The sequence below is a fragment of the Pelobates fuscus genome, chromosome 2, assembly GCF_036172605.1.
Source record: "Pelobates fuscus isolate aPelFus1 chromosome 2, aPelFus1.pri, whole genome shotgun sequence".
Classification (NCBI taxonomy): Eukaryota; Metazoa; Chordata; class Amphibia; order Anura; family Pelobatidae; genus Pelobates; species Pelobates fuscus.
In genome coordinates, this window is record NC_086318.1 from 121,860,699 (window position 1) to 121,881,926 (window position 21,228).

Consider the following 21,228-nt stretch of genomic DNA (forward strand, 5'->3'; position numbering starts at 1 on the left):
TGTACGGTTTGTGGTATGTATAAATTGTAAAAATACAATATAACATTCTGGTGTTTTAGCAATTTAATAAATACTTCTGTATTCAGCTTAATATGTTTAAAGATTGATCACACTTTTACCTTATGCGCTTAACATACCTGAGAATGCACTAACGAAATATTTGGAAATTATATTTTCCCTTACACGCTAAACTCAGCACTGACCATAGTTAGAAAGATATGCAAGAATATTTAACAATGGATTTTTCCAGTTGATATAGTCAAAATTCTACTAGAGAAGATTTTTAAAAACAAAACACAAATGTGGCAATATACGGTCTTAGATGATTAAGGACAGGATGCATAAAATGGAAAGATAATTCAATCACAAAAGTTCTTCACCTGAGTAAACCATGTAGGAATTTGGCATAGCAATGTTACATTCTGATAGACTCCAGCACAAACAAGGCTCATACTGTGAGATAGATCACTCAAACAAAATATAAAATCTTCTAGTGTATCTAAATATGTGGAAATCCCATAGAATTTAAATGCCAACAGAGGGTTTATAATATACAGCAAAAACAAACAATTAGAAGGATGTCATCTAAGCACTGCACAATAGTGATATTTACTACACATGGACTTCTCTGCCTTTTCAATATCCATGGGGACACTGATTTAGATATATATTATTTAGTAGATATACCACAATAAAAACATGCATGCATTTAATTAAGGGGAAAGGGTTATATCTAAAACGGCTTGCAAAACCTGCAGATCTAATCTGAAACTTTTCCAAGCTCTCCCAATGCAGTTCAGCAAGAAGTCTTTGCAGATGCTCTGGGTAACGGTCTACCTCTTGAGTTAAAGGGACACTATAGTCACCTGAACAACTTTAGCTTAATGAAGCAGTTTTGGTGTGTAGAACATGCCCCTGCAGCCTCACTGCTCAATCCTCTGCCATTTAGGAGTTAAATCCCTTTGTTTATGAACCCTAGTCACAGCTCCCTGCATGTGACTTCCACAGTCTTCCATAAACACTTCCTGTAAAGAGAGCCCTATTTAGGCTTTCTTTATTGCAAGTTCTGTTTAACCCCTTAACACCGCAGCCAAATGTACAAGTTGTGAACGAAACAAAACGTAAACAAAACCTGGCATTTGCGCTATATGTCTGTCCAACCGTAATTCACCTCTTTCATATTAAATGCACCCCCCCTTATTATATATCATTTTATTCAGGGGAAACAGGGCTTTCATTTAATATCAAATATTTAGCTATGAAACATAATTTAATATGAAAAAAATGGGAGAAAATAAGATTTTTTTTGATTTCTTTCGTTCTACATGACATTTTAACTGTCAATGTCATAATACTGTTTGCTTTTACTGCAATAAAATACACATATTTGTATTCAGCAAAGTCTCACGTGTAAAACAGTACCCCGTATGTACAGGTTTTATGGTGTTTTGGGAAGTTACAGGGTCAAATATAGCGTGTTACATTTGAAATTGAAATTCGCCAGATTGGTTACTTTGCCTTTGAGACTGTATAGTAGCCCAAGAAATAAATTTACACCCATAATGGCATACCATTTGCAATAGTAGACGACCCAAGGTATTGCAAATAAGCGATGTCCAGTCTTTTTTAGTAGCCATTTGGTCACAAACACTGGCCAAAGTTAGCGTTTGTATTTGTTTGTGTGTGAAAAATGCAAAAAATGCCAATTTTGGCCAGTGTTTGTGACTAAGTGGCTACTAAAAAAGACTGGACATACCCCATTTGCAATACCTTTGGTTGTCTACTATTGCAAATGGTATGCCATCATAGGGGTAATTTTCATTCTTGGGCTACCATAGGGTCATAAAGGCAACGTAAGCAATCTGGCGAATTTTAATGTGAAAAAAATTAAACACAAGCCTTATATTTGACGCTGTAATTTTTGAAAACACCATAAAACCTGTACATGAGGGGTACTGTTGTACTCAGGAGACTTCGCTGAACACAAATATTTGTGTTTCAAAACAGTAAAAAGTATTGCAGCAATAATATCGTCCCTGTAAGTGCTGTTTGTGCGTGAAAAATGCAAAAAACGTCACTTTTACTGGCGATATCATGGTTGTAATACATTTTACTGTTTTGAAACACTAATATTTGTGTTCAGCGAAGTCTCCCGAGTAAAACAGTACCCCCCATGTACAGGTTTTATGGTGTCTTGGAAAGTTATAGGGTTAAATATAGTGCTAGCAAATTAAATTCCCTATACTTTCGGCATGGGTGGTCAGGCAGGTCCCGCTAATTGTAATTAATTAGGATACCTAATTATGTAAAATTATTACATAAATATATGTGTAGAATTAATATATGTATATATATACATGTGTGTATATATATATATATATATATATATTTTTTTTTTAATATTTTTATTTATATATAGGTGTATATATATATAGTGATATATACGTATATATTTATGTATATAGATATATATATTATTTCATTATAAGTGTATTTTGATATAAATATATATTAATATCAGAATACAGTTAGAACGAAATAAAACACATCTATATATTTTTTAATATTTTATTTTTAATTATTTTTTTATTTTATTTTTTTACGTATTTACATATTAATTTTTTTTATATTATTTATAAATATATATATAACAATAATTATATATATATTTAATCAGTATCAGTCTACGTGTAATTTGATATTAATATATATATATAATTATAGATATATTAATATTAAAATACACCTAGACGGTGTATGTGTATGTGTATATATATACTTAGATCATATATATATAATATATATATATATGATCTAAGTATATAATTTATTTATTTTTACACTGTTTTAAAAAAAAATTATTTGATTTTCAGCCAGCAGGGGGACCAACTGTCATTACAGTTGGTCCCCCTGCTGGCAATGCAGCAGGCAGCTATACCGGCCATGTGATTGTGAGGTCCTCGCAAGGACCTCACTCTCACATGGCCGGGAGGGCTCCTGGAGGGCGGACGTGCCGCGGGGGGCTCCCTGGGAGTCCCCCGAACCGCGATCGCCGGCGTGGGACCGCCAGCGACCGGGTAAGTTACTAAAAACCGGAGGGCGTACTATTACGTCCGGCGGCGTTTAGAGCCGCTTTTAAAAGGACGTAATAGTACGCCCTCCGGTCTTAAGGGGTTAATTAAGATTTTCTTATCCCCTGCTATGTTAATAGCTTGCTAGACCCTGCAAGAGCCTCCTGTATGTGATTCAAGTTCAATTTAGAGATTGAGATACAATTATGTAAGGTAAATTACATCTGTTTGAAAGTGAAACCAGTTTTTTCTTTCATGCAGGCTCTGTCAATCATAGCCAGGGGAGGTGTGGCTAGGGCTGCATAAACAGAAACAAAGTCATTTAACTCCTAAATGACAGTGAATTGAGCAGTGGAATTGCAGGGGAATGATCTATACACTAAAGCTGCTTTATTTAGCTAAAGTAATTTAGGTGACTATAGTGTTCCTTTAAGCATTCATCATACATAAATTACTTCAGCAAACTAAAGTATTTTAGTGGTCTGGAGTGTCCATTTAACCCCTTAGTGACCAGACTGTTTTTCAATTTTCTTACCGTTATGGACAAGTGCTGTTTTTACATTTCTGCAGTGTTTGTGTTTAGCTTTAATTTTCCTCTTTCTTATATTATATACAGTTATTCTCGCCATTAAATGGTCTTTCTAAAGATATCATTATTTTTATCATATCATATCATATATAATTTACTATAAATTTTTTTTTTATAAAATATGATGGAAAAAAAGTTTTAAAAACAAACTTTCTAACTTTGACCCCTAAAATCTGTTACGCATCTACAACCTCCAAAAACCAACCATGCTACATAGTTTCTAAATTTTGTCCTGAGTTTAGAAATACACAATGTTAACATGTTGTTAGCTTTTGTTTGTTTTTTTAGCAAGTTATAGGGCAATAAGTACAAGTAGCACTTGGCTATTTCCAAACCCTTTTTATTTTTTCAAAATTAACGAGCGTTACATGTTTTGCTGATTTCTTAATTTCATAGCAAATCATTTAGCATATTATAAATATAATTTTGTACTCTACAAATATGTCATGACCACCAAATAGGTGTCATGCTAATGTTAATGTCAAGCATAATGTATTATGCCGATAAAATTTAATATAATATAAATGTATGGGTTTTACATTTTCATTTGCCTGTCCGTATTTTTATTTTTACTATATGTACAGGTTTCCACTCTGTAATTTATTTCTTAAGTCTTCACTGAGTGCCTCGACACCTCAAGGCACTCAGCACACAGGCAGAACATCGGAAGCCTGCCGCTGGCTTCCGATGCTCGGCTACACTGCTGGGCACCACATGGGGCAATCCAAAAGTGATCGCTCCTGGGGAGCGATCACTCGGTGGCCCGGCAGCCAGGAGACGTATTTAAGGATGCCTCGACATCGACGTAGTCCTTAAGGAACGTTTTTGTGGGACGTACCTAGTACGTCTGCGGTCCTTAAGGGGTTAAGGTAACATCTAAAATAATAATACAGACATGTCAGAAGTAACTAAACCATCACCCAGGCAGATAGCATGATCCACCTGATCCTATTACCCAAGACATTAGTCTGCACTTATGATGCTCCAATGGCAGTAATGAATTCCATCATTGGGCTCATAATACTATACCAATAATACACGACAACTGGGACAACTAGTATAGGCAAAATCCCGTTTGATGAAGTGCATGGTGTGTCTGGAGTCTGACATAAAAGTGCCAATTTCAAAAGAGCTCTGCATTTTTATAATTGGGGCAAACACATACCAATGTTTTCTTCTATTGCCTGCCTTCTTTTCTTCTTAATCAACTGTATAACCACACATTGAGACGCACAGAAAAACTGCGATCGAATGCGCAGGTCCAGCACAGATGCTGTGAAAGGGCTGTTTCAAAGGCAAGTCTGCAGCTTTTGCAAGCATTTTTCCCGCAAAAGAAAACATGCACAAAATACTACAAATATGTTTTCGTTGGCGATATATTTATTAAGTTGTAAAGAAAAAAAGAAAAAAAAAAAGTTCAAAAAAAAATATACATATATCAAAATAAGTGTTCCTTTAATTCTGGACTTCTCAGGAAGTGGTGTTTCCCAGTGGTGTGTGGGCACCTTTCCACAGACTCCAAAATATATATTAAAAAAATCTTGATTCCACTCACATTCACAGACACTATGACATACTATCTCCACCAGTGCATACCAAACAAAAAAGTTTTATAACCTTGTTCTCCCCCTACATTAATCATAATACAATTTAGGTTCATGTTCATTCTTTCCAGTGTACTATATGTTGTCTGTGAGTAAGAGAGCCATATAATCATGTTGATCCCTGCATTAGATGACACAGTATGACGGTTTGGCACCGGGTCAGCTAGGAGAGGGTACCATGTGTTCGGCCCAGAGCTCAGCTGTGACACAGACAGTATTAAAGGCACAGTCTTACTCCTGATGCATGGTTACTAAACTGTTAATGGCTTAAAAAAACAAAACACAAATCAGAGAAAACTCCGTAGGTGACAAGGCAAACTTCAGCAGCGCATAGATTTCCTTTGAATTTGCAGACAAATAATGCATCAAATTGTGACCCATTTATGATTGAGGGAAAGTAGACAACGATACACAAAACTAAAAAAAGAAATAGATAGTAAAAAACAAACATTCTAAAAAAATCTACATCTTATCTCCTACACTTGACCAAGAGGAAAAAATAAACATTAAAAACACACACACATTTAAAAAAAGAATTAGCAAACAATATAAAAAAAAAATTTAATTAAAAAATAAAACTTTTTGCCAGCTTTTGTTTCTGGTGTTTTGAGTGGCAGTTGTATGTGTGATTTAGCTGAATTGTCAAACATAGATGTTGAGAAATCTTGATTTTCTAATACACTTATCTGTTAAACTTGAGTTTCAACTTTATGAACTGCATTTTAATCAACATAAAACTAATTACACGCACATGAAAAATATTCAAAAAAAGCAGGTCCAGGCCACAACCAAAATGCAGTTACACTAGAAATAAATTAATATACAAACATAGTGCAAACACTTATGCATAATCTATTAACGATTAGCTACAAATAATGATTGTATCTTACTTGCATTTTGCCATTTACAAAAAATATGTCATAAGAAAACTACTAAAAAGTTATTGGCAAAGCATAAGCTGGACAGTAGCAGAACTCTGTCAATCCTGGGTGAGATGTGGAATAAGCGCTTAAATCGATGGGTAGGAGTAGATATCAATGGTTCATATATTCCTCAAAACAATATTTCATGGTTTATTTAATAATAAACAAACAAACAAAAAGTCCAAAAATTAGGCTGACCATATTGGGACTTGATCTCAATTACAGTCATATATTCGTTGTGTTTTTATAGTGTAATTTGTAAAATTAATTGATTTACTCTTTTTATAAAGTGTATGAACACACACACACACACACACACACACACACACAGAGTTAGAAATGAAAACAGTAGTTCAGAAATTGATTGAAGACTTGCAAATTTTAGGCCCAAATAACTGAGCTAACAATTTTCCCAGTTTGGCCTAACATTTCTAATTAACTGTCAAATCCCTATTTTATTAAAGAATACTAAATGTGTCTTGATGAGCCATGCAATAAGTGTTCCGAATATGGACTAGCACAAAAAGGAAATTTCTGAAGGTTGCCCCCAGTCATTCTGGTATACAATCCATGTGCTAATGGATATTGCTTAGCTGTGCCATTTCATTGTGCATTGTTTGGTGTGTATATTTGCGTGGTATCTTACTACAATCTATGTCCATGGCTGTCAAGCCCTGGGCACATGCTTTAGAATTTGACTTTTCCTGTGACTGCTAAAAGCACACCCATTTAGAAAAAGTGCCTTGTTCAAAACAAATCAAACACCACAGCTGCTTTGCATTCAAAATGCTTTTGAATAGGCCAAAAAAGTACAGGCATATTAAAGGATTTGAAAATGGTCCATAAATAAAGGGACATCATTATTATATCAATCTTACAGCATGTTCCTGCTGAATAATTTGTCATCCTACTAGGAAACCAAAATAAATAAATAAATATATTTTTATTATTTTTTTTTCCTGATATACAGTTTTATTTAGACACAAAATAAAAAATAAAATAAAAAAACATTTTCACATGAGGAATTCCATCAGATATACAGCCTTAATCTTTCTGAATATCTGCACATATTCTAATTCACCTTGAGGATATAAGCCATGACTCATTTATTTTTTATTATTTTAGTGTAGGACAGTTTTCCCAACAAAAGAGCGGAGTAGGGATGAGCCATTCAGTTCTGAGACTTCCCAGAATATGGACACGTCTAGCAGCCTGGAGGGGAGGAGGAAAGGGTATTAAAAGTTTACTTTAGAGGTAGGGGATCGTGATGTCTGACATTCCTTTCAGATAAGTGGGACATGCAGTTAGATCATCTGCAAACACTTTCTCACATCTAACAATACCATGCAGCACTGGGGGCTGTAAACCCAGCGAATGCATGCAGTTTTCTAATAAAATAACTGTGCCTTCTTTGATTTCCATATCCTCCTGGAAAAAAAAAGTATTAATGAATGAAAGGGGGGAGAACGACGACAAACAAACAACTAATTGTTCAGAGATGTATCAAACAGCTTAACCCCTTAAGGACCAAACTTCTGGAATAAAAGGGAATCATGACATGTCACACATGTCATGTGTCCTTAAGGGGTTAAACTTGTTTCATTTTGAACATAATACACAAATCAAAAACGTGCTGCATACACTAACATTCCAAACACTGGACACTGGACAAAACATCACACTACAATACAGCTCACGCTTCCACATTCATTTTTCTAAAAGTTTGCTTCAACAGGTCACACACCACTTCTGGTCCACAAATCATGGTTTATTTCAGTTGCATCAGATACATTAGGTATCCTTTTAGGAGACATTAACATTTACATAAAGTAAAAAAAAGCCAAAGCCAACCGTAAAAATACACTGTAACTAGAAGTCCATGGTTCTGTGGAATCTTACAGCAACTTTAATAAACACTGCAGACTAGCAAACACAGCATGGGACTGTACGTACACATGGAACACCCAGCCAGCCCTGAGCGATAGGTGGTTCTTCAAACACTACTGACTCCCATAACTCTCAGCCCAAAGCAACCGTTGTAAGAAATGACATATCCACCCATGTCTCTCCCAATATAATGTGACCCTTACCTTGCAGCTGTGCTGATAAGGACTCCTGATGCTGCTGGTATTTCCCAGCTACAGCCTCCACTTTCTTTAGCTGCTTCTGCAGATCATAATTCAGCATTCCTCCATAGATGAATCCAACAACCACAACTAGGAAGGCGAGAGCCTGGAAGACCCTCTTCTGTTTTCTGGAGCACATACCGTTTCCCATAGTCCCTGGTCATGGGGCAGGCTGGAGTGCAATCATAGCACACTATGTGGCAGGCAGGTAGCCTCTCTCTCCCCCTGCTTGCAACTTTGTATCCTGTGTGCACAGCCCCAACAGAAACTTATAATGAGTCAGGAATGTTAGCAGAGCCTCAGCATGTCCCTGTGCCCCTCTCCAGCTCTGCCTAGCAAGACACAATCGTCCTTCTGCTATTTCCTTGCCACAGAAAGCTTGCACACAAAGGAAGGCTGGCTCTTATTAAAACATCCTAGCAATGTGAACTGCAAACTATGCTGGGCCCTCTAGCTCTCTTTCTCCCTCTCTCTCCAGCTCAGCTCAGACTAAAACTATCTCTCTCTCTCTCTGCCAAAAGCTTTTTTTTTTTCTTTTTTTTTTTTTCTTGCTTTATTGCTACCAGACAAGGAGAACAATATGGTCAGGCTAAAGCCCCCCTGGCTGGCTGTGATTGATGACAATTGAAGCAAAAGTAACGCAGGACTACTGCTTCTTGTCTGCACACAGAGAGTTTTTTGCTAAACCCCAAATTAAAGTGAATTAAAAACAAATGGAGAAAAATAGAAACATATATTAAACTGTAGATTTGTAAGCATTTCTTAAATTCAGCTACAGTCACAGCTTGGCTTGTATAGTTTGATTTTTCTAATATGCTTTTCTGGTCTCTACAATTCAGTGTCAGTCAAGTGAATAAAGCCCAAACAGATTTTTTTAAAGTGGTTTATTCATTAAATTCTGAGTTATTATTATTATTGTCAGATTCTGTAGCGCTTTACAATATTATGAGAGGGGGGATTTAACTATGAATAGGACAATTACAAAAAACTTACAGGAACGATAGGTTGAAGAGGACCCTGCTCAAACCAGCTTACAGTCTATAGGAGGTGGGGGGTAAAACACAATAGGACAGGAAACAGCAATCAAATAAGGTGGGCGTGAAGCAGAGCTGGAGGAGAGAGTAGAGTGCTGCCCTTTAGGCATGGGCGTAGGAAACAGGGGACATGGGGGGGGGCATCCCCCCAGCAAATCATGCGGAGGGGACAGGTTATGGGGAAATCCCCCCCAGCTCCGCCGGCCCCCCTCATGCTGCAGCCGCTCTGCAGAGAGCCTCAGGCGGCTGCAGCTTTGCCTTTTTTCCATGAGGGCGCACTGCCTGGGCACAGCATGAGGAGAGGGGCTGACAGGAGGGAAGCGCTCAGCGCTCCCTCCTGTCACTCCCTCACTGTAGCGTGTCCGAGCCCTGTATGGTCCGCGGGTACAGGGAGCATTTGTCTCCTGTACCCGGCTGGACTAACAGGAAGTGCACACTGAGTGTGCACTTCCTTTTAGTCCGGCCGGGTACAGGAAACAAAATCTCCCTGTACCCGTGGACCATACAGGGCTCGGACACGCTACAACAGAGGTAGGGGAGGAGGGAGGAAGAGAATGACGAGGGAGGGGGAGAAAAAAGAGAGTGACAAGGGAGGGAGGGGGAGAAAAAAGAGAGTGACAAGGGAGGGGGAGGAAGGGAGGGAGGGGGAGGTGGGGAGGGAGGGGGAGAAAGAGTGGGGAGGTGGGGAGGGAGGGGGAGAAAGAGTGGGGAGGGAGGGAGGGAGGGGGAGAAAGAGTGGGGAGGGAGGGAGGGGGAGAAAGAGTGGGGAGGGAGGGAGGGAGGGAGGGGGAGAAAGAGTGGGGAGGGAGGGAGGGAGGGGGAGAAAGAGTGGGGAGGGAGGGAGGGAGGGGGAGAAAGAGTGGAGAGGGAGGGAGGGAGGGGGAGAACGAGTGGGGAGGGGGAGAAAGAGTGGGGAGGGAGGGAGGGGGAGAAAGAGTGGGGAGGGAGGGAGGGGGAGAAAGAGTGGGGAGGGGGGGAGAAAGAGTGGGGAGGGAGGGAGGGGGAGAAAGAGTGGGGATGGAGGGAGGGGGAGAAAGAGTGGGGAGGGAGGGAGGGAGGGAGGGAGGGGGAGAAAGAGTGGGGAGGGAGGGGGAGAAAGAGTGGGGAGGGAGGGTGGGGGAGAAAGAGTGGGGAGGGAGGGGGAGAAAGAGTGGGGAGGGAGGGAGGGGGAGAAAGAGTGGGGAGGGAGGGAGGGGGAGAAAGAGTGGGGAGGGAGGGAGGGGGAGAAAGAGTGGGGAGGGAGGGAGGGGGAGAAAGAGTGGGGAGGGAGGGAGGGGGAGAAAGAGTGGGAAGGGAGGGAGGGAGGGGGAGAAAGAGTAGGGAGGGAGGGGGAGAAAGAGTGGGGAGGGAGGGGGAGAAAGAGTGGGAAGGGAGGGAGGGAGGGAGGGGGAGAAAGAGTAGGGAGGGAGGGGGAGAAAGAGTGGGGAGGGAGGGGGAGAAAGAGTGGGGAGGGAGGGAGGGAGGGGGAGAAAGAGTGACAAGGGAGGGGGGAAAGTGTGACAAGGGAGGGGGAGAAAGAGAAAGAGTGACAAGGGAGGGAGGGAGGGAGGGAGGGGGAGAAAGAGTGGGGAGGGAGGGGGAGAAAGAGTGGGGAGGGAGGGGGAGAAAGAGTGGGGAGGGAGGGGGAGAAAGAGTGGGGAGGGAGGGAGGGGGAGAAAGAGTGGGGAGGGAGGGAGGGGGAGAAAGAGTGGGGAGGGAGGGAGGGGGAGAAAGAGTGGGGAGGGAGGGAGGGAGGGGGAGAAAGAGTGGGGAGGGAGGGAGGGAGGGAGGGGGAGAAAGAGTGGGGAGGGAGGGAGGGAGGGGGAGAAAGAGTGGGGAGGGAGGGAGGGAGGGAGGGGGAGAAAGAGTGGAGAGGGAGGGAGGGAGGGAGGGAGGGGGAGAACGAGTGGGGAGGGGGAGAAAGAGTGGGGAGGGAGGGAGGGGGAGAAAGAGTGGGGAGGGAGGGAGGGAGGGAGGGGGAGAAAGAGTGGGGAGGGAGGGAGGGAGGGGGAGAAAGAGTGGGGAGGGGGGGGAGAAAGAGTGGGGAGGGAGGGAGGGGGAGAAAGAGTGGGGATGGAGGGAGGGGGAGAAAGAGTGGGGAGGGAGGGAGGGAGGGGGAGAAAGAGTGGGGAGGGAGGGGGAGAAAGAGTGGGGAGGGAGGGGGAGAAAGAGTGGGGAGGGAGGGAGGGGGAGAAAGAGTGGGGAGGGAGGGGGAGAAAGAGTGGGGAGGGAGGGAGGGGAAGAAAGAGTGGGGAGGGAGGGAGGGGGAGAAAGAGTGGGGATGGAGGGAGGGGGAGAAAGAGTGGGGAGGGAGGGAGGGGGAGAAAGAGTGGGAAGGGAGGGAGGGAGGGGGAGAAAGAGTAGGGAGGGAGGGGGAGAAAGAGTGGGGAGGGAGGGGGAGAAAGAGTGGGAAGGGAGGGAGGGAGGGGGAGAAAGAGTAGGGAGGGAGGGGGAGAAAGAGTGGGGAGGGAGGGGGAGAAAGAGTGGGGAGGGAGGGAGGGGGAGAAAGAGTGACAAGGGAGGGGGGAAAGTGTGACAAGGGAGGGGGAGAAAGAGAAAGAGTGACAAGGGAGGGAGGGAGGGGGGGGAGAAAGAGTGGGGAGGGAGGGGGAGAAAGAGTGGGGAGGGAGGGGGAGAAAGAGTGGGGAGGGAGGGAGGGGGAGAAAGAGTGGGGAGGGAGGGAGGGGGAGAAAGAGTGGGGAGGGAGGGGGGGAAAGAGTGGGGATGGAGGGAGGGGGAGAAAGAGTGGGGATGGAGGGAGGGGGAGAAAGAGTGGGGAGGGGGGAGGGAGGGAGGGAGGGAGGGGGAGAAAGAGTGGGGAGGGAGGGGGAGAAAGAGTGGGGAGGGAGGGAGGGGGAGAAAGAGTGACAAGGGAGGGGGGAAAGTGTGACAAGGGAGGGGGAGAAAGAGAAAGAGTGACAAGGGAGGGAGGGAGGGAGGGAGGGGGAGAAAGAGTGGGGAGGGAGGGGGAGAAAGAGTAGGGAGGGAGGGGGGGGAGAAAGAGTGGGGAGGGAGGGAGGGGGAGAAAGAGTGAGGAGGGAGGGAGGGGGAGAAAGAGTGGGGAGGGAGGGAGGGAGGGAGGGGGAGAAAGAGTGACAAGGGAGGGGGGAAAGTGTGACAAGGGAGGGGGAGAAAGAGAAAGAGTGACAAGGGAGGGAGGGAGGGGGAGAAAGAGTGACAAGGGAGGGAGGGAGGGGGAGAAAGAGTGACAAGGGAGGGAGGGGAGAAAGAAAGTGACAAGGAAGGGAGGGGGAGAAAGAAAGTGACAAGGGAGGGAGGGAGAGAAAGAAAGTGACAAAGGAGGGAGGGAGAGAAAGAAAGTGACAAGGGAGGGAGGGGGAGAAAGAAAGTGACAAGGGAGGGAGGGAGGGAGGGAGGGGGAGAAATAGAGTGACAAGGGAGGGAGGGATGGGGAGAAAGAGTGACAAGGGAGGGAGACACACACACACACAATCATGCAACCCTTACACACACAGAAACACACAATGCATTCCTTACACACACTCAATGCACCCCGTGCACACACACACACACAATCACACAATCATGCAACCCTTACACACACAGAAACACACAATGCATTCCTTACACACACTCAATGCACCCCGTACACACACTCAATGCACCCCTTACAGACGCACACACTGCATCCCGTACATACACAGAAACACACCTTGCAGCCCTTACACATACAAACACAGATTCACACAATGCATTCCTTACACACATATCAGGACATCCCCTACACACTCCACCCCCTGTGAACAAACTCATTGGTGGAACATGAAGGTGGACCCTGGGACCCAGACCTTGAGCTGTGTAAAGGGCCCCCGAAAAAGGGAGCTGCTTCCCGTTCTCCCAGAACATTGATTTTTGTGACCACAGTTACAAACAGCCTCCAGAGAGCCTGTTCTACACCAGACCAGTGGAGCCAGACTGCAGCTAGAGCCCATCATCATCCTCATCTGGTTGTAAGTAGGCAATCTAGCATATTATTCGTGGCACTAATCTCTAATTTACCTCACATTAAAGAAACACTATAGTCCCCAGAACCACTGCAGCTTAATGTAGTGGTTCTGGTGTCTATAGCCTGTACCTGCAGGCCTTTTAATGTAAACACGGCGGCACTCCAGCACTGGCGTTAGTGAACATGGCAGAAAAATAATTGGAAAGAGTTAGGGGGGCTACTAATAAGGATAGGGGGAGAGGGGTAGGTAGAAAAATAATTGGAAGGGTTTAGGGGGGCTACTAATATGGATGGGAGGAGGGGGGAGGTAGAAAAATTATTGGAAGGGGTTAGGGGAGTACTAATATGAATGGAAGAGGTAGGGTGGGTTCTAATATGCATGGAAGGGGTTAGGGTGTACTAATATGCATGGAAGGCTTTAGGGGGGTACTAATATGCATGAAAGGGGTAGGGGGTTAATATGCGTGGAAGGGGTAGGTGGGGTTCTTTTGTGCATGGAAGGGGTAGGGGTGGTTCTAATATTCATGGGAAGGGTATGGGTGGTTCTAATCAGGAGGATCCCGGCGCTGTATCCGGGTAAGTAAAACCCCTTCCCTGAAGTGACCCTTTAATGTTATTATTGAATCATTTATATAGCGACTGCAAATTCCGTAGCGCTGTACAATGGGATAAACAACTCCTAGTTTATGGAATAAGAATATACCCGACGAGTAAAAATTTTATCCCCCCAGATTTTTGGGGGTTCCTACGCCCATGCCTTTAGGAGAGAGCAAGAGACAGGTATGTGAGCTTACTCTGGGAGGCCATAAGCTTTCCTAAAGAGATACGCGTTAAGGCACTTCTTAAACGATTGAAGACTAGGGGAGAGTCTGGTGGCGGTAGGCAGGCTATTCCATAGGAAGGGAGCCTCCCGCGAGAAGTCCTGCAAGCGTGAGTTGGCCGTATGGGTACGAGCAGCTGACAGGAGAAGGTCACAGGCAGAGCGAAGAGACCGAGAAGGGGCATACCTCTGGATCTATGAAGAGATATAAGAGGGGCTAGAATTGGTCAATGCTTTATAGGTATGGGTTAGCACTTTGAATTGACTCCTATAGAATACAGGAAGCCAATGTAAGGACTGACAGAGGGGTGAGGTGTGAGGGGACCGACTAGAGACAAAAATCAGTCTGGCGGCAGCATTCATTACAGACTCCAGTGGGGCAATACGGTTTTTGGAAAATAAAATACAACTTGAGTGTATAGTCACAGTTTGGCTTTTTGAGCTCCAATTATAGCTGAGATGAAGCATTTTGGCCTAACTGTTGTCAGCTCAAAGTTTCATGAATCTTTTTGAATTCACATTGCATTTATGATAACTAACATTTCACCCTGAAAGTGTCATTTTATTTAGTAATTTAGTTTTGCTAAAGGGAACTGAATTGTTTTGTAGTATTAAATCATGTATTTGTACCATGTTTTTTCTACATACACTAATGACTAAACACATTTGTAAACCCTTTTCAACACAAACACTATTTCCAGATACAGGTATTTTATAAAAATCATGGCCCAAGTCAATATAGAAAACATACTTTTCCCCACAGTTTGTAGTGTTACAGCCTGGAATTAAAACACATTTTATTGAAATTTCTGCTATTTTATTCATTCTCTAACATTTTAAAAATGCTAAATATTTGTTTTGTTCATTGCAAAACAGCAGTAATTAACCTCTTATCAACTCAGGTTCTATTACCATTCCAAGCTTAATCTTTCAATATACCCATGCATAATAAATATGGTTTTTAAAAGGGCATAGTGCTCTTTCTTCTGATTGGATACGTATGTTTATTAGCCTCATCTGCCTTGCCTGTGATAAAGACGTGGGTTGATTTTCATCGGGGGCAGACTGAGCTTGCACAGTGGGAAAAGGCCTTATAAGGACTTTTCCACACTATACAATCTTAATTACAGCTCTATGATAGGTTGGCTTGTAAACCGACCATCTGATAGGCAAGTCAGTCTACTTTAAATGATCTAATTGTAAGTAGCCGAATAAAATAAACGCATGATTTAATTTTTGGCTATGATCAAATTTTCTTTGTTAGCATTTCGTGCAACTTACAATTAGTTAATTCAACTTTCATATGAATTAACTAATGCAGGGCTCGACAAATCCCAGATGCCAGATCGCCATGGCGCCTAGGAATTTTGTCTTGGCGCCTGGGATATATGAGCCCGTTACCTCCAGGGCGGACGGGAGGCCTGCTGGGGAATTGTGGAGGCGGGGGGCAAGTTAGGGGATTATGGAGGCTTGCGGCATGCTGGGGGGGGGTCACGGAGGCGGGAGACTTGCCACTTAGTGAGACTGGACCGGAACCCAGAAGTCATATTCTGGCCCCGGCCTCACTAAGTGGTGTGCGGAGGAGCAGAGCAGGGCATCACAGCTCCCTCTTCGCCCGGCATTAATACGGGCAGCTAGCCGCCCGCCTCAATGAGGCCTCAATGATGATGTTGGGTGTCCTCATGCAGAGCGTGAGGACGGCCAGTCTCTAGGCAACCACCAGAAGTGCCTCTAGTGGCTGTCTGGTAGACAGCCACTAGAGGTGTAGGTAATTATTGCAGTTTATCAATAACTGCAATAATTACATTGCAGAGTTAAGGGGACTGGGACACTGCACCCAGATTACTTCAATGAGCTGAAGTGGCCTGGGTGCCTATAGTGTCCCTTTATTGACTATTTTTTATTTAAAAAGAAATACAAAAAACAACCTATGTGGGTCAATATGACATCCATATTCATATAAACATAGAAACATAGAAACATAGAATGTGACGGCAGATAAGAACCATTCGGCCCATCTAGTCTGCCCAGTTTTCTAAATACTTTCATTAGTCCCTGGCCTTATCTTATAGTTAGGATAGCCTTATGCCTATCCCACGCATGCTTAAACTCCTTTACTGTGTTAACCTCTACCACTTCAGCTGGAAGGCTATTCCATGCATCCACTACCCTCTCAGTAAAGTAATACTTCCTGATATTATTTTTAAACCTTTGTCCCTCTAATTTAAGACTATGTCCTCTTGTTGTGGTAGTTTTTCTTCTTTTAAATATAGTCTCCTCCTTTACTGTGTTGATTCCCTTTATGTATTTAAATGTTTCTATCATATCCCCCCTGTCTCGTCTTTCCTCCATGCTATACATGTTAAGATTCTTTAACCTTTCCTGGTAAGTTTTATCCTGCAATCCATGAACCAGTTTAGTAGCCCTTCTTTGAACTCTCTCTAAGGTATCAATATCCTTCTGAAGATAGGGTCTCCAGTACTGTGTACAGTACTCCAAGTGAGGTCTCACCAGTGGTTTAATACTTCCTTTATGCTCCACCCGCCATACCACAGTTAGACAAAGGTTTGCCAAATGGTGAGCAATTGGTGGGCACTCACAGTAAATGCTGCTCCGTCACTAATAATATATCAAGAGGACCAACCAACAGGAGGGCTCTGACTGAGCTTGCATAGCTTATGAAAGCCTTATAAGGACTTTTTACGCCTTGCAAGCTCATGGATCTCATGAAGTCTTCACTGAATGAAGATGGATTATTATTTTGTATCTCAATTTTGTTTTTGTCACTTTTGTAAATAGGGTGTTGTTTTTTTTTTTTATTCTTCATTTTCGTTTTTTTAAGTGTAAATAAGTTGACATAGACTTATTCATGTTGTCACAATGTAACAGACATATGAAAACGCACATAACAAGGCGAGACATGGATATGGCATGCAGAAACATTGCACTTTTATATTTCGGACTAAGCAGTTGTAGCAAGTTCATTGCTAGGAAATCAAAATTGAAGCAGACTCGGGTTAATGCAACTACACAGTGAATTTGCAGTATAAATTAGGCAAGCTATGTTTGAAGCTATTGGTAAGGTGTTGTGCATCAGAGAGCAGACTATAACCTGGTGTTAGGCCTTTCCCAATGTATCTGATCTGAGCGATATTGCCCATCCTATGAGGTAGGTACAAGTGACTTGGTCACTAGTGTGCTTGGGGGGCCTAATGAGTTATGACAGCTCTTGTAACAGTTATGTGTTAAGATAGCTACATGTGAGTCAGCTAGGTAGAAGCAAGCGAATATGAAGCGTGAGGGTAGTCGTCTGTAACATACAAAGCTTAGTGAGGGCACCTAACGTGCTGAGAGTGTGCTTTAATGGCCATAGTACCCCGATACCAAGAGGCGATGGTGGGTACATCACCAGAGCAGAGAATAACAGCCGGAACCTGCAGAATTTGCGTCAGACAAACACAGAGTAAAATAAGCTCTTATATCTTGGACTTGGTAACAAGCAAACAAAAAATAATCATATATATTAATGAAAATATATAAGTGAGCATTAGTATGACTTGAGGTTTCAGGCTTTAAGTCATGGAGTCTCTTTTATCTCCAGGTGTTGAGATATGTACGCTTTCTGCATTTCTGGAATGGGATCTTGGTAGTCCCTTTGTGGTTGTAGTACAGTCGGAAAGTCCTAGTGTTGCTAGTGACCTAGGGGTTGACCACTGTAGTTAAGTCCTGCAGTCTGGAGGAGGTTAAGTGTGGCTCTACTAAAGTCCTGAAAGGAGGCAGTTTGGCACGATTAAAACTCGTAAGGTGTCTTCTCTTGAAGTACTGTCATTAAGACCATCTTGTCGGGAAGTAAAATAAGGTTGCATTTCACCGAGTTTGGGGCTTGTGGCAATTTGGTTATTTGGTATACGCCATCAAATGAGAAATATTCTGCTGGTTTTGTGGGTAGGACACCAGGCGCCTGATGAAATGTGGGATTTCATCCAAGAGCACAATTTCTGACACCCCCTGGATTTAAAAAAGAAAATTCTCCTACCTCTGTTGTCTAGTAGGTTAACTTGCCGGGTGCGGTTGGCTTGTGAGGTTTGCAATTGGCACACTGTTTTGTTTAGTGCATCCATGCCTTGCTTAAAGGACCACTATAGTGCCAGGAAAACATACTTATTTTCCTGGCACTATAGTGCCCTGAGGGTGCCCCTACCCTCAGGGAGCCCCACCCGCCGGGCTGGATGGAGTGGAAGGGGTTAAACTTACCTCTTTTTCCAGCGCTGGGTGGGGAGCTCTCCTCCTGCTCTCCTCCTCCTCTCCGCCTCCTCGGCTGAATGCGCATGTGCGGCAGGAGCCGCACAAGCATTCAGCCGGTCTCATAGGAAAGCATTTACAATGCTTTCCTATGGACGCTTGCGTCTTGTCACTGTGATTTTCACAGTGAGAAGCACGCAAACCCTCTAGCGGCTGCCAATGAGACAGCCACTAGGGGCTGGCTTAATCCTAATATAAACATAGCAGTTTAGGGTTAACCCTAGCTGGACCAGGCACCCAGACCACTTCATTAAGCTGAAGTGGTCTGGGTGCCTATAGTGGTCCTTTAAGGTTGTGGGGATATTTATGGGATGATTATATTAAACAGTCGAGAATTGCCCACTATTTTAATTCTCTCAGATCTTAGAGATCGTTATCATGTAAGTGAAATGTATTCCATACAAACAAAATCACAATTTGTTATAAAAATAGATATAATTTATTGTGACAAATAAAATAATAATATTAGGCAGCATGCATGATAATAATCAGTGAATATTTAGTATAACATAAGAATGCAATACAATGGCAATGTTAAAACACTTTCCAATGGCTAACACATCAACTGTCAAGACTTTAGATTTATGAGGGTACAGACAGAAAGTTAAACTTCAGCGAACAGCCATAAAACCTTGGCTAACAGTTAACTGAGTAACCCTTTCAATGCTGGCTAGATCCTCCTAGGAATTTAATATCCTATTCTTATGTAATTTTCAAATAAAATAACATTCCAACCAGCTCATTAATCGTTTCCTGGAACCATCCAATAAGAATAATCTACCAGATTCTATAAGTCGAATTTTAATTTGCCTAAAAAGATATCTTATCCTATTAAGAGCAAATCAATACACCTGAATAAAACATTGGTATGTTAATACGTGATAATATCACACTAATATATAATTATTCTTAATTCCACCTGCAGAATGGAATGTTTATAACTATATATTCTTTAGTTAACTAAGATTTCTAAATATTGAAATCTAACCGTGATTTATCCAGTCATATATCATGCTATTAGATTTTTAATTAATTTAGATTAATTAAATAAAACCAGCATAATTACCAGTTAAGTAGATGTTCTCATCAGATGTTCTTAGGTAGCTAAGTGTACAGGAATGTTTCTTGAGTTGTGTCCAAGAGTGAATATCTGAACAGAAAAAGGATAGGGGGCACACCCGATACCTGAATTTTGTATGAAAGGTGCTGCCGCTGTGACCAAAACTTCATGAATGAGAGAATAAATAGTTGCGGCGCACTACAAAAAAAACAAAGAAGGCTACTAAAATGCCTATCTAAGTATAACTATGGGGATTTGGTTTCACCATATGGCCATATGTTGTTAAGCCCACCACTACTTTCAAAGTACCCCATTATTGGTGGGTCCTACACTAAAATGTGGGGGGCAAATAAATAGTAATAGTGTAAAAAATAAAAGTGTAAAATTAAATACTGGTAAGAGCATAGTGAGTATACAAACATAAGTGGTGAAAGCAATTAAAAACAGTGTTAAACTAAATAGTTAATGTGTTTGTGCTTTCATCACTTATGGTTGTATACTCACTATGCTCTTACCAGTATTTAATTTTACACTATTACTATTTATTTGCCCCCCACATTTTAGTGTAGGACCCACAAATAATGGGGTACTTTGAAAGTAGTGGTGGGCTTAACAACATATGGCCATATGGTAGAACCAAATCCCCATATTTATACTTAGATAGGCATTTTAGTAGCCTTCTTTGTTTTTTTTGTAAAACAAGAAACAGAGAAGTGGAAAACACCTTCAAGTAAGCATATAATTTATACAACCTGGAGAATATATCCAGAATATGAATATTCTATATAGGAATATAGTAAAATCTGCAATAATAAAAAATATATATCATAGCGTAATACAGTAAAGTATGATAGTGGGAAAGTGAAGCAAGTATTAAACTCACAAACGAAAATGCAAATCAGGCCTCTCACCCCCCTGGGGTATATGTGATATAGGTCTTGATAGTAGATCCAATTGAGAGTGTGTCTTTAGAGAGATGGATAAAAAGGTCCAAATCCAATTCCAGTAGTAGAGAGCAGGAACAATAAATGGACATAAATAAAAATACAATAAAATAAAATATCAACAGAAAGTCCAATATCCAACGCGTTTCGTCCAGGTATATGAAGGACTTCTTCAGGGATATGTAGATGTTCGTCCGTAGAGGAACTTCTTATACCCGTCGTAATCTTCTTTCATGTCGTTCACCGGCGGCGTGCGTTCCACGTTGGGATGCAGAGGACACTTCCTGTGACGTCCGTCTTTCCAAGAGCGCATGCGTAGAAACAATCAAAGCGCTCAAGAATCGAGCGCGTCAATGCGCATGCGTGAGGTCTAAATGATAGAGAAAAAGTATACACAGCCGGCGAACATGTCGCCACATAGATAAGTAAACCGAAAAACATAATTCTTGATCGTTCTGCCAATTAACAAGCATATAATAAGTACATGTATAGTAACCTAGAGTCAGTGGTATTAAATATATAAATGGATATGCAAAACCCATCTAGAAAAATAACAAAGTGGAAAACTGAAAGAACTACCAATAATTATACATATATATGAAAAACAATATATATGTAAATAAAAATAATATGGGAAAAATACTAATGATAATAATAATAATAATAATAATAAATAAAAAATATAAAAAATGAGAGGAAAAAGGATAAAGGCATATCTACCAGTAAGATATTATAATCAAACATTAAATCAGACCTTGTAAATCTATTTCGGCATTAAGGCCATAATGTAATGTTTTCAACGTATATAT

General features: G+C 42.0%; 1 protein-coding gene across 2 annotated transcripts in view; it reads right to left on the bottom strand.

The window, feature by feature from the left end:
• Nucleotides 1-8,804, bottom strand: part of GOLIM4 (golgi integral membrane protein 4) — a 113,255-nt gene extending 104,451 nt beyond the window's left edge. The window contains exon 1 of one of the 2 annotated variants that reach the window (XM_063442616.1): nucleotides 8,278-8,804. In XM_063442616.1, the coding sequence (XP_063298686.1) occupies nucleotides 8,278-8,464 (187 nt within the window). In that variant the 5' untranslated portion in view covers nucleotides 8,465-8,804. The remainder of the gene's footprint in view (nucleotides 1-8,277) is intronic. The other variant, XM_063442615.1, reaches the window with a different exon arrangement.
• Nucleotides 8,805-21,228: the final 12,424 nt, after the last annotated feature.